Consider the following 14,023-nt stretch of genomic DNA (forward strand, 5'->3'; position numbering starts at 1 on the left):
AGATGCGATTGGTCAATTCCAAAGGACTAATCGTCGATTAAAGTTAATCGGAATTGGTCAAAGTGGCCTTTAAGTTCATACCAGACTACCGACTCTGTAAGCCGACCAGACTGCCAACTCTGACTGCCGATCAATAATGGACCAATCACAATAAGACTGATACAATGTGATTGGTCCATTATATTAATCGGAGTTGGCAGTCGTCGGCTTGCAGAGTCGGTAGTTTGATACAGGCTTTATGCGGGGTTTACAATAGAAGTTGTAACGGTCGTAAAGTCTTAAAAATATAAAAAATTAACCAATCACAGTCGAATATGAGAAGAATAATCGACAACGTATAGATAAACAAATATATAAAATGAGGCTCGAAAGAATCTGTCGATGAAAAGTATAAAAAAGCCCATCAGAGCCTATATCGGTTGTTCAGATGTATAGAAAACTTTTTATTTTCGTGTGAATGTACAATAAATAAAATAAACGTTTCGACCCTTCAATTCGGGTCCTTATCAATATAAACTATAAATCTAAATTACATAAGTAACGCAAATTCCAAGATGGAGATTCCTAACAATTTAGCTCGTTCTTCTTTATCCAAATGCCAAATTAGCTATGTAATGAATAGCCAAATGAGAGATTATCAAAAATATTAACTTATACAATAATAATATAAATGTAGTCATTCAAAAGAAAAACGAAAAATTAGAGAATTATTAAAATCATTTGTCTGAAATTTAATTTTATTAACTTACATGTAAGCGTTTCTCGCGACTCGACGTAAAGGTCTTGTGGTGTCGACAGTCAGAGATGAAATAAAAGTCAAAGTAATAAAGTCACGTAGTTATTGAAATAAAAATAAGAACATGGGGGGGGGGGGAGAATACGTATCATTCTGTAAATTCAAACTCTGTTTCTGTTGCTTTATATGGATCATTTCCGAAATCAGTCTTTTATTAAGCACCCTTTTCTCGTCTAATATCTTGACATTTTCCCAATCAAAATCATGCTGTTGACTAATTCTGTGTTCCGTTATTACGGAATCCTGTGTAGTGTTCCGATTTATGTGATTTCTATGTTCATTTATGCGTGTCTTCAAACATCTACCTGTTTTGCCCACATATGATGCTTCACAATCTCGACAATCAATTTTATATACAACGTCTATGTGAGATAGCTTGAGACGAACGTCTTTATGACCCTTGATGAACTCCCTAAGATTATTAATCCCTTTATATGCCATGTGTATTAAGGAGTTTTATAAAAAAAAAATTTTTTATCTTTTCTGATAAAAGTGGTATAAATGGGACTGTAAAAAACCTGTGATTAATTTTATCTTTATTATTGTCCCTTGTCTTGTCTTTAGGTGTGTTACACTGGTCATTCCATTGTTTAAATTTTTTTGACAACCTATTTTCGGAGAATATGAGTTTCAATTAAGAAGGAAATAATCTTAGTCGATCTAAGAATAGAATTTTTACGCGATTACAGGAATCACGGATTCTACCCGGCACATTTAAATCGCAACCATTTCTTTAAACTAAAATTTCACTGTTACAAATATAAACGAAGGGCACTCAATAATATTAACAAACACATTGACACATTACTGAAATTAGAAATTGCAGATGGGTTTAAATATCGCAGAACTCTTCATCATAGATTATGTTATTTAGAGAAAAAGTTGATAAATCATCTTCCGCTCAACATTTGTAACAGATTTTTTAGTACACAATATAATGTTTTTTATAGATTTGTCATGAGTGAATCTTGGAGATTAAACAAAAAATTTTTATGGCTACAAAAAAGATATGGTTGTGATAAAGAGAAAATAAAGGATATTACTTATTACGTAGTAAACAATATCGCGGAGACTAATTTACCTGACGTTGATAACAGCAATTCTCACAAAAAATTTCAGTTCCAAGAACCGAAGAATAAAAATATAAACAATGAAATGACTAAAGTGAGTCTATCTGCTTCTCAATTTAAATACAATTCATATGATATCTTTGAAGTAAATGATAAAGGTTCAAAAATCTCAGCAATGCTATTATACTTTGGGAAGTCAAAACAAGGGACAATAATGAAAATAAAATTAATCACAGGCCTTTTACAATCCCTTTTATCAGAAAAAATAAAAATTTTTTTTAAAAAGACTCCTTAATACACATGGCATATAAAGGGATTAACAATCTTAGGGGGTTCATCAGGGGTCATAAAGACGTTCGTCTGAAGCTATCTCACATAGACGTTGTATATAAAATTGATTGTCGAGATTGTGAAGCATCATATGTGGGCAAAACAGGTAGATGTTTGAAGACACGCATAAATGAACATAGAAATCACATAAATCGGAACACTACACAGGATTCCGTAATAACGGAACACAGAATTAGTCAACAGCATGATTTTGATTGGGAAAATGTCAAGATATTAGACGAGAAAAGGGTGCTTAATAAAAGACTGATTTCGGAAATGATCCATATAAAGCAACAGAAACAGAGTTTGAATTTACAGAATGATACGTATTCTTTAGACTCACTATACATATATGAATCTGTTTATGGAATTGTGACGTTGTTTCCCCCTCCCCCCTATGTTCTTATTTTTGTTTCAATAACTACGTGACTTTATTATTTTTACTCTTATTTCATCTCTGACTGTCGACACCACAAGACCTTTACGTCGAGTCGCGAGAAACGCTTACATGTAAGTTAATAAAATTTTAAAATTCAGACAAATAATTGTAATAATTCTCTAATTTTTCGTTTTTCTTTTGAATGACTAGGTTTTTCTAGTTCTAAAGATTAGGAAAAGACAAAGAGTAATGCGGGGTCTACAATAGAAGTCGTAGTGGTCGTAGTGGTCGTAGAGTCTTAAGTCGTAAAAAATTATCCAATCGCAATCGAATATGAGAAGAATAATCGACTATGATTGGTCAATTTTCTACGACTTAAGATCCTACAACAGCTACGACTTCTATTGTAGACCCCGCATAAGGCCGGAATCAGACTACGCATTGAAGAATGAGATTGAAGATTGAAAGATTGATTGGTTTGACCACTCAAAACAAAAGGAGCCAATATTTCTTTGTCCTCATTGGTGAAATTTCAATCTTTTAATTTTTAATCTCAATCTTCAATACATAAATCTGATTCCGGCTTAAGTTAAACCGAGATTAATCTATTGTACGTTCCTGGAAATGGGCATCACCAAAGCCCGTTACTACCACTTTTGCCTTAGGGCCTGCGCACAATAGAGGAACAAGAATTAGATATAAAGATTTCAACCTATTAGAAACCGCGTATTCCGATGTAATCAGTTTCTGATAGGTTGAAATCTTAATATCTAATTCCTGTTCCTCTATTGTGTTCAGGCCCTTAATCTCCAGTTTAGCCAAACTTTCGTTAAAACTAAACCTAGATTTGACGTTGATTGGTTTCTACCAACGGTACAATGCAAACGTTTAGTTAAACTTATAACCTATGTGTCATAACTTAAAGAAATTACTAAATCTCAGTCGTTGATTGGTCCAATATTGGTTCTAACGGGGTGATCCCGATTGACCACGGCTCGATTGGACATCACCAATCACAGCGACCGGTGTTTAGGAGCTTTGTAGTCTCAAGCGCTGTGAGTGGCTCGTGTCCAATTGAGCCGTGTCCAACTGGGTGCCACCCGTTCTAACAGTATTGTACGGTAACATGCAGCATCGTGTTATGTGAATACTCGTGTAAGGAACATAACGTTACAAATTAAATTAAAAATTAACGTAGAAGACGTAATAAGTAATAAACAACGTAAACGTGCTGCAAATTTTCCGAGGCCGAGAAAATTATTTTAACAGATTTAGTAACTCATTATAAAGATGTGATAGAAAATAAAAGATCTGATATGATAAGAGAAGGACAAATTGGAAAATAATAGAACAAAAGTTTAATAGTACGTCTTCTACTGAATTTCGAAATGTATCAATTGCTCCATAGAAGATACTGTTTTATTTCTTAAAAAATAATTATTTGTATTAATTTAAAATTTTTTAAATTTATATTTGTAATTGTAAATATTCGTAAAATAATTTCAGAAAAAAATTTATTTATAAATTTATTTTATAATTTTTTCATTTACTTGTCAGTCCCGAATTCTAATTCATCTCTAATATTTTTTAAAACTTCTAACACTGATGCTTTACTCAATCAAAATCGCATTTTAAACTCTATATCGTCCAATTCCTCAAAATAATTAATACGTTGTTTAAATCTTCTTTTTCTTCTATTAAATTGTTCAATAATAATATTCTCGTCATCAGAAGATGACAGTGCGAGGTTATATGCAATGTTTGACACTAGTAATATTTCTTAACCGCAGTTCAACTACCTCTAAGGGCCACTTTCACCATCGTCGGTTTACTCAACTAGCTTAGTAACTGTAATGAAATAGAAAGAGATTTTTGGCCGTTTAATTTAAACTCAGTTTATATACGTAAACTAAAGAAAAAAGTTGGTAGAAACCAATATTTTGCTAAACTTTGGTTAATCAAATGTCACTAGGAATTAACTCTTTAAACTGCGTTGGTAGAAACGGGCCCAACTCCGATTAAACTAATCGGTCGATTAAATTTCGGTATTGCCAACTACAAGACTGAAAATTATAACCTAGTTCTGGCAGCTGTGAAGAACGATGTGATAATAAGGGCCTGCGCACAATAGAGGAACAAGAATTAGATATTAAGATTTCAACCTATCAGAAACCGTGTATTCCGATGTAATCAGTTTCTGATAGGTTAAAATCTTAATATCTAATTCCTGTTCCTCTATTGTGCTCAGGCCCTAACAGCACTAGTTCTTGGCCGGAATCAGACTATGCATTGAAGATTGAGATTAAAGAATAATGATTGAAATTTCACCAATGAGGACAAAGAAATTTTGATTTCTTTTGTTCTGATTGGTCAAACTTCAATCTTTTAATCTTCAATCTCATTCCTCAACGCGTAATCTGATTCCGGCCTTATTAGTCGCAAATTTCTTCAATCGCGAAAAAGTTATACACATGTGAGTATTCGGTACCCCGCCAAAAAAGGATGTTTTCAAGTCTTGTAGTTGACAATACTGAAATTTAATCGACCGATTAGCTCAATCGAAGTTGGTGAGACCGGGAGGTCAATTCTATATCTTCAAACAAGGTGAAAATTACAAAAGTGAGCAAATTTACTAGGTGTTGACTAATGAAGGGTGTGTTCCGATATACACTAGAGGCCTGTTCTTTTTGACTGAACTTTTGTACCAGTTCATCTTTCTTCCTCTTCTTTCTTCCTGGAGAGAAAAGGAAGAAAGATAAACTGGTGTAAAAGTTCAGCCAAAAAGAACAAACCTACTGTCAGTACTGGCAGTATTGAAAAATTGTTCCGCTATTACTACGCAGCGCGCTGCGACAGCGTCTAATTCCCTCAATGACGTCATAAATGATAGCCATATTGCCACTGCGATTACTGCGGCTTTCGAGGTAAAGCAGTTACAGTGCAATATGGCGTCGCTTAAAGAAACACAATGCGTCAAAATATTCGATCCAGGAAATAAAAAAATATATACATTATATTTAATTACAGAAGATACACATATATTCATTTTACCGAAAATGACTCTTAATTCCACATCTGAATATTTATTAACTCTGTGTCCATATAGTTTTTAACACGAGGTCAAACAGCTTGAATTGGTGATCCCATAATTAGTTCATCTTTTTCGGAAGAACTATCGCTGCTGTTTTCGTTCAAAATTTATTGACAATTTAGTACGTTTATCCATTTCTGTGTTTACACTGCCAGTCTACTGCAAAGTCGTTCCGAAATACGACGTTACAATAGTGCTGGCAGTACCACAGTAATTTTGGAATGGCTGCGGCAGTGCACTGTTGGGGAGAATCCCGTTTACCTACAATCCCGATTGCACACACCACTCATATCAGCTGATGCCTAGTAATTTTTCACTGCTTTACCAATGAGAATATTTTATTTTTAAATTGGCCAATTAGCGACACATGTGTGCAATATGCAATGTGTGCAATCGGAGTCTTCCCTTCGCTCACTTTTGTAATTTTCACCTCGTTTCAAGATACAGACTCGATCTCCTGTATTTTGAAACGTGAAAATTACAGAAGTGAACGAATTTACTAGAATATTAATAAGAGATCTGTTTTTTGTGACTGAACTAGTGTACACTTTTGGAACTTAAAGTGAGATAGATATACGTTTGATATTTGTTTAAAGCGAGAGTTGAGCGCTCAGTGAGCTCTTGTATCTGATTGGTCTATATTTTTAGATTTAACGGAATATGCCAATCAGATACAAGAGTTCACTGAGCGCTCAGTGAGCAGTCGTCGCATTGAATGCACCCAGGCTGTGTTCAGCGGACTCAGTTGAGTGAGCGCTCGCTGTTATAGGTGTATTCTTTTAAATCATCCAATCAGCATTTTAGATCTGGAAGAATATATCAATGGGGTTGATCCCGATTGATCACGGCTCGTGATTGGACACCACCAATCACAGCGACCAGGTGCCTAGGAGCTTTGTAGTCTCAAGCGCTGTGAGTGGCTCGTGTCCAATTGAGCCGTGTCCAACTGGGTGCAACCCCATCAATGGGCGCATTCAGTGGACTCAATAGTTGAGTGAACGCTCACTGTTATTGGTGTATTCTTTTAGCTCATCCAATCAGAATTTTAGACTTAGAAGAATACACCAATAGCAGTGAGAGCTCACTCAACTGTTGAGTCCGTTGAACGCAGCCATTTTTTGATTGGTTAGTTAGTAAAATTCTTTCTTCCTATTGGTCAGTCAAAAGTTTCGTGGCATTTGTAGCGTCAAGTGGACTCTTTGACGCCGAAAATGTTAAGCGTCAACATGAAAAGGCACATATTAGGCCTGTTCTTTTTGGTTGAATTTTTGCACTAGTTCATTTTTCTTCCTTTTTTCTCCAGTAGAAAAGAAGAGGAAGAAAGATGAACTGTGCCAAAAAAAAGAACAGGCTTTCAGTGTCATCATGAAAAAACACCTCAATAATGCTTCATCAATTCTCCATGCATTGTAAAGGGGTCTGACGTGTCTGAAGTGTGACCAACTTTATGGCGCGATAAATTGAAAAACTCGGAGCTACGCATGTTGGCGAAGCGGACTGCAGAGCGCGGAGCGCTTGGGGTTGCTATCTGTAGTTATTGAAAAGTGTTTAGCAGCTTTCAGGCAATATATTATGAAAGCAATGTCCCACCATTACGTAGTGACGGCACATAAACCAACGGCTGTCGCTGCCTGCGTGACCGGTAAGTGATTAAATTCTTGAATTCGCACGGCGAAAGTTGTATCACTATATATTCGCTTTGTGCTTTCCCAAGGTAATTTCACTTCACCTACGGATTTGAATCTGATATTAGCCAAAAATGTACGTTTGGAGATATACCTCGTGACACCGGAAGGTCTACGGCCTTTGAAGGAAGTCGGGATCTATGGCAAAATAAGCGTCATAAAATTCTTCAGACCACCGGTAAGGTTATCTCCGTGCTGAAATCTGTTCTAGAGCAGTTCCTAGAAAGCCATGTTTACACGTGTATGACTGGCAGTTATGTTTATTACTTTTTGTTAATAAATTACAAAGAAAAGTATTATTTTACATGTATATTGTATATACATACATATACACACACAATGTCCCTGATGAAAATAAAAATCCAAGCATAAATCAGATGTAATGGAAGAGTAACAGAAGCTTCTAAAACAAAACTACTAGAAGGCGAAAATTAGAACAATGAAATGTAAAAGAAGCATTTACGCTCTTACATTTTGATGTTTTAATTTTCGCTTCCTAGAAATTTCGTTTACGCTTTTGTTACTTTCCCAATACATTCGACTTATACTTTGATATTTATTTTCATCAGGGATCTAGTAACTTGTGTGAATTATTTTATATATATATATATATATATATACTTTGTGTGTGTGTTTTGTACGTGTATGTATTATACACACACACACACATACAATTTGTATATTTTAATACATTACAATATATAGGTGTTTTTCAGCAAGAATACAGTGCAACACAGTAAATTATTTCATCTTTGTTTAATATCGGTAAATAACAAGAATATAATTATTGATTGCGTTACGCTATGTTCTTATTGGAAAATGCACTGTGTATATAATACATAACTTCATAAATAGGTATTTTCTTAAGAAAAGTCGTTGCTAAAGTATCGTTAATAAAGATATGAAAATTTGTATAAATATTGCATGGCTGAGACATTATATTAAGGATTATGTTGAATATAGATTAAATTGTACAGTAAAACTTATCAAATTTTTATTTTTTGATAGCATGAGAAAAAAGATCTTCTATTTCTGTTAACAACACGTTATAATGCTATGATCTTGGAATGTATCGGCGAGGGAGAGGATATAGAAATTATAACGAAAGCTCATGGAAATGTAGCAGATCGCATCGGAAAGGCGTCCGAGACTGGAATTAAAGCTGTTATTGATCCAAAAGCACGAGTAATCGGTCTTAGATTATATGATGGCCTCTTTAAAATTATACCTTTGGATAAAGATAATCCGGAATTGAAAGCATCTTCAATCCGCATGGACGAACAGCAAGTACAAGATGTTAATTTTCTCCACGGATGTGCTAATCCTACTTTAATTCTCATTCATCAAGATATCAATGGTAGACACGTAAAAACACATGAGATTAACTTGAGAGATAAAGAATTTGCCAAGATACCATGGAGGCAGGATAATGTAGAGCGAGAGGCTATGATGGTCATTCCTGTACCTTCTCCTATTTGTGGAGCAATTATAATAGGACAGGAAAGTATTCTGTATCATGATGGTACCACATATGTTGCAGTGGTGCCAGCAATTATAAAACAGAGCACTATCACTTGTTATGCCAAGGTAGATAATCAGGGATTGAGGTATTTATTGGGGGATATGGCTGGTCATTTATTTATGTTATTTTTGGAACAAGAAAAGAAGTCCGATGGATCGCAAGTGGTGAAAGACTTGAAAGTTGAGCTGTTAGGGGAAATCAGTATACCAGAATGTATAACTTATTTGGATAATGGAGTAATATATGTTGGTAGTCGCTTAGGTGATTCTCAATTGATAAAATTAATTACAAAGGCAGATGAAAATGGATCCTATTGTGTACCTATGGAGACGTTCACTAATTTGGCTCCTATTGTCGATATGGCTGTAGTAGACTTGGAGAGACAAGGCCAAGGGCAGATGGTTACATGCTCGGGTGCCTTTAAAGAAGGTTCTCTCAGGATTATTAGGAACGGCATAGGCATACAAGAACATGCGAGTATGGATCTGCCGGGAATTAAAGGTATGTGGGCTTTAAAGATTGGAGGTTCACATTTCGATAACACGTTGGTATTGTCATTCGTTGGGCAGACTAGGATCTTAACTTTAAATGGCGAAGAAGTCGAAGAAACGGATATTCCAGGTTTTGTTGCGGATGAACAAACATTTCATACGGGTAATGTTACCGATGATTTATTTATCCAAATAACTTCGACCTCTGTTAGACTAATCTCGCACGAGAGTAAAATAGTCGTCTCTGAGTGGGAGCCACAAAACAAAAGGACTATCAGTGTGGTAGCCTGTAATGGCACCCAAGTCCTTTGTGCAACAGGAAATGATCTATTCTACATCGAGATCATATGCAATCAGATTGTATCCAAAGGATTCGTTACCTTGCAACATGAAGTGGCATGCCTGGACATCTCCCCCTTGGATGGCATCAACGAGGCCAAGATTGTTGCTGTTGGACTTTGGACAGACATATCTGTTCGAATCTTAACTCTGCCCAATCTAGAGGAGATCAATAAAGAGCTTCTTGGGGGCGAGATTATACCCAGGTCCATTTTAATGACCTGCTTCGAGGGTAACACATACTTACTTTGCGCGCTAGGTGATGGCAGCATGTACTATTTTATTCTACATCGACAAAGCGGTATGCTCTCGGATAAAAAGAAGGTTACCTTAGGTACTCAACCTACTGTTCTCAGAACTTTCCGATCACTGTCCACAACAAATGTATTTGCGTGCTCGGATAGGCCCACTGTTATTTATTCTTCGAATCACAAGCTTGTTTTCAGCAATGTCAATCTCAAAGAAGTGAATCACATGTGCTCCCTGAATGCAGAATCTTACCCTGATAGTCTTGCATTGGCAACTGACAGCACCGTTACTATTGGTACAATCGACGAGATCCAAAAACTACACATAAGAACGGTTCCGCTCGGGGAATCTCCACGAAGAATCGCTTATCAAGAAAGTTCGCAGACCTTTGGCGTGATTACCATGCGTGTCGACGTACAGGAGAGCAGTGGCGTGAGCATTGTCAGGCATTCCGCTTCTACTCAGGCAGCATCCACATCCAGTAGCAGCCACGTTGTCTCGCACAACAAACCCAGTGGACACACGGCCAGTGAGATTGGTCAAGAGATTGAGGTTCACAATCTTCTCATCATTGATCAGCATACATTCGAGGTTCTACATGCACACACGCTGATGGCGACCGAATATGCGCTATCGTTGATCTCAACAAGACTGGGCGAGGATCCGACTTCTTATTTCGTGGTTGGGACCGCGTTTATAAATCCCGATGAGACTGAGCCCAAGATGGGCAGGATACTGCTGTATCATTGGAGCGAGGGCAAGTTCACGCAGGTTGCGGAAAAGGAGATCAAGGGTTCGTGCTATTCCTTGGTCGAATTTAATGGAAAACTCTTGGCGAGCATCAACAGTACTGTGAGATTATTTGAATGGACTGCGGAAAAGGAGCTCCGATTGGAATGCAGTCATTTTAATAATATTATAGCACTATATTTGAAAACTAAAGGCGATTTTGTCCTTGTGGGAGATCTGATGAGATCCCTCACGTTGCTTCAATATAAGACTATGGAGGGCAGCTTTGAAGAAATAGCTAGAGACTACAATCCCAATTGGATGACTTCTATCGAGATATTAGACGATGATACTTTTCTGGGCGCTGAAAATTGCTTCAATCTCTTTGTATGTCAAAAGGACAGGTATGTTTGCAATAACATAGATTTCTGTGTATGTTTTTATTGTGAAATATAGTTTGCTCGAAACGAGTTTCGTTGTCAGCTCTTATGCTTTCACAATCTTTAATTTTCTTTTTCATCAATGTCTCTTTTAAAAACCGAAATATATATATGATAAAAATCCATCAATTATGAATCGATCGCTTTTATACAGAGCCACGCGTGATTCTTATTGGTATGGTTTTGATAAGATAATCTTAAATATGGACAATTGTTCTTTCTAGTGCTGCAACATCCGAAGATGAAAGACAACAGATGCAGGAAATAGGCCAATTTCATCTGGGTGATATGGTCAATGTGTTTCGGCATGGTTCGTTGGTGATGCAAAATTTGGGAGAATCAAGTACGCCGACTCTAGGTTGTGTGTTATTCGGCACTGTAAGCGGTGCGATCGGTCTGGTGACGCAAATACCAGTTACATTTTATGAATTCCTGCGTAACATGGAGGACAGATTAAACAGCGTGATAAAAAGCGTGGGCAAGATAGAACACAACTTCTGGAGAAGTTTTAATACGGAATTGAAGATTGAGCAGTGTGAAGGATTTATAGATGGCGACCTAATAGAAAGTTTCCTCGATTTGAACCACGATAAAATGGCAGAAGTCGCAATGGGTCTTATGGTAATTCAATTATGCGTTCTCTTATTGGGAATAATGACCTCAGGTGATTTTTACATCGGCAGAGAAAATGGAGTCAGTTATAGTACTTTACTAATAAATAATTCAATTATTTTTAGTTTTTTATTAACAAATATATATCTATTATCTATTTATTAAAAGTAAATCTATATATTAAAAATATAATAATCTTAAATACTAATATAAATCGTAGAACAATCAATAATATATAATATGTAATTAATGATAGTGACTTTTAATTGGGATGTAAAAATCACTCTAGGTAATCGTTTATGCAAAAAAATTTGGTAAACTATTCCTGAATTAATGATGTATGACTTGTGTATATGAGCATACTGAATTAATGATGTATGATTCGTGTATATGAGCATACTGAATTAATTTTCCTAAATATTTTAATACGCTATTTTTCCGTAGATCGACGATGGCAGCGGCATGAAGAAAGAAGCGACGGTAGACGATCTTGTAAAAATAGTGGAAGATCTTACAAGGATACATTAAATGTCGTATAAGTAAACAATATTTTAAATTCATTGAATGTACCTATAAGAATATTAGAAGATATACATAGAAAAGATTTTCAATCGATGATTTAAGCGGGAGCGAATGTTTATACGGTTACTTTTGTTATTGCTGATGCATGAAAGGAACGACATAAATTTTCTCTTATCTTCCGGGCCCTTTTTTCTATGTATAAAATTGTCTTTTTTTAGCACTTGTAACAATTGCGTGAGAATTTATTTTGACGATCAGCATTTGTTAATGCACGTCAACACCCGTTGCAGTATTTTTTTTAGAATTGATCGTATAACATAGAAGTAATATACGTTTAACATTCGTTAATGAATTATTTTCAAAGAATGCTCGAAGATTCTTGTAGAGTAATATCTTTGTATCTTTGTAAGATCGAGTGTAAATAAAATAAATGCATTTTAAGGTAATGTTCTCTCTTATCATGCGATGATTTATTAGCCTATTTATTAGCCTTGAGTGTAGCTCGCAGTGTTTCCGGATCGAATAGCCAGCTGCGTAAACTCTCTATCCCCTGACCCGTCATACCACTGGTTTCCAGCACGGTGATCTTCTGTGTTACTTCCTTTTGCAGACGTGCATATTGTAACATCAGCAAAGCTTCGTTTCTCATCTGACGATACGAAACATCCATCTTGTTCAAGATGAGTGCTACTTTCACATTCCGTAATCTCGGTTCCACGAGGAAAGAGTAAAGTAGTACGCCTGCAGCACTTATTTGACAAAGATTACTGGTATCCACTACGTAGATAATTTTATGAATCTAATAACGATAAAAAAATGCAATACTTTAAGTATATCATATGTTTATTAAGATGCGACTTTGTTTGTTTTACATAATATAGTACCTTATCAAAATAATGCTTCCAGATCGGTGCCATATTACCGCCAATTTCTTTAATCACCATATCGAATTCACCATTATCATTTTTTACAGTATATATATTTATTCCGTTGGTAGGCACAGTATGAGTCGCGTCGTCGATTTCGTCTCCTTGGAGACTTTTCATTAAAAGAGTTTTGCCTGATTTGAATGGTCCAATGCAGAGACACATTTCCTTTTGTATTTCAAGTTCTATTTTAAATACAAATTATTGTTAACTTTATGTTGTATTATTTTATGTATATCCTTACGATAAACATTAAAATAGAATAATTACAAGCACCTACCAACTAGCGTTGACTTGTCTTTCTTTTCGGCAATTTTAATTTTTAAATTATTGAGTCAGTTCATTTCGAGTATATGTTAACTATAAAGTAATACGTAACATAAGTTAATACGCGTTTATGAATTCGTCGTCCAATTAATAGATGTTTGCAGTTCTCTGAGACTTATATACAATAGGGACAATAGACTAATATTGATTTAACAGATTCGCTGCCAGAACGTCATATCTCTACCAACGAATTAAGAATGTGTAGTTGCAAAACTTGTTTAAAGGTAATTAAAAATGTTTCAGTTACGATACTCTATTCGAATTTTCTATCTAAACTGTTAAAAAGTCGAACATAATAAAATTTCTAATAATCAAAAGACACTATCTCGAATGTCAAGTCAATCATTCTATTTATATATTAACTATATATATATATATATATGTTTTTAAATTCAGGTATTTCTTTTCTATTTTATGATTGCAGTAATCAATATTACAATCAAATACCTCAATTGAAGATACAATTCTTATCATGGCCTATGGCTTTACGAAAATAGTATAGCATAAAAAATTTT

General features: G+C 35.4%; 2 protein-coding genes across 2 annotated transcripts; one reads left to right on the forward strand and one right to left on the reverse strand.

Annotated features, from left to right (window-relative positions):
* Window positions 1–7,167: 7,167 nt before the first annotated feature.
* pic (DNA damage-binding protein pic) lies at window positions 7,168–12,571 on the forward strand. The gene is made up of 5 exons (XM_018505381.1): window positions 7,168–7,308; window positions 7,381–7,529; window positions 8,360–11,085; window positions 11,346–11,742; window positions 12,178–12,571. The coding sequence occupies exons 1-5, from the start codon at window positions 7,239–7,241 to the stop codon at window positions 12,259–12,261; spliced, it is 3,426 nt and encodes a 1,141-aa protein (XP_018360883.1). The 5' UTR covers window positions 7,168–7,238; the 3' UTR covers window positions 12,262–12,571.
* A 141-nt stretch (window positions 12,572–12,712) lies between these two features.
* LOC108759773 (ADP-ribosylation factor-like protein 16) lies at window positions 12,713–13,778 on the reverse strand. The gene is made up of 2 exons (XM_018505391.1): window positions 13,140–13,778; window positions 12,713–13,054 (listed from the first exon to the last, which is right to left on the reverse strand). Exons 1-2 carry the CDS (start codon window positions 13,344–13,346, stop codon window positions 12,734–12,736), a joined length of 528 nt encoding a protein of 175 aa, XP_018360893.1. The 5' UTR covers window positions 13,347–13,778; the 3' UTR covers window positions 12,713–12,733.
* Between the last annotated feature and the right edge of the window lie 245 nt (window positions 13,779–14,023).

Source organism: Trachymyrmex cornetzi, unplaced genomic scaffold, assembly GCF_001594075.2.
Source record: "Trachymyrmex cornetzi isolate Tcor2-1 unplaced genomic scaffold, Tcor1.1 scaffold1051, whole genome shotgun sequence".
Lineage (NCBI taxonomy): Eukaryota > Metazoa > Arthropoda > Insecta > Hymenoptera > Formicidae > Trachymyrmex > Trachymyrmex cornetzi.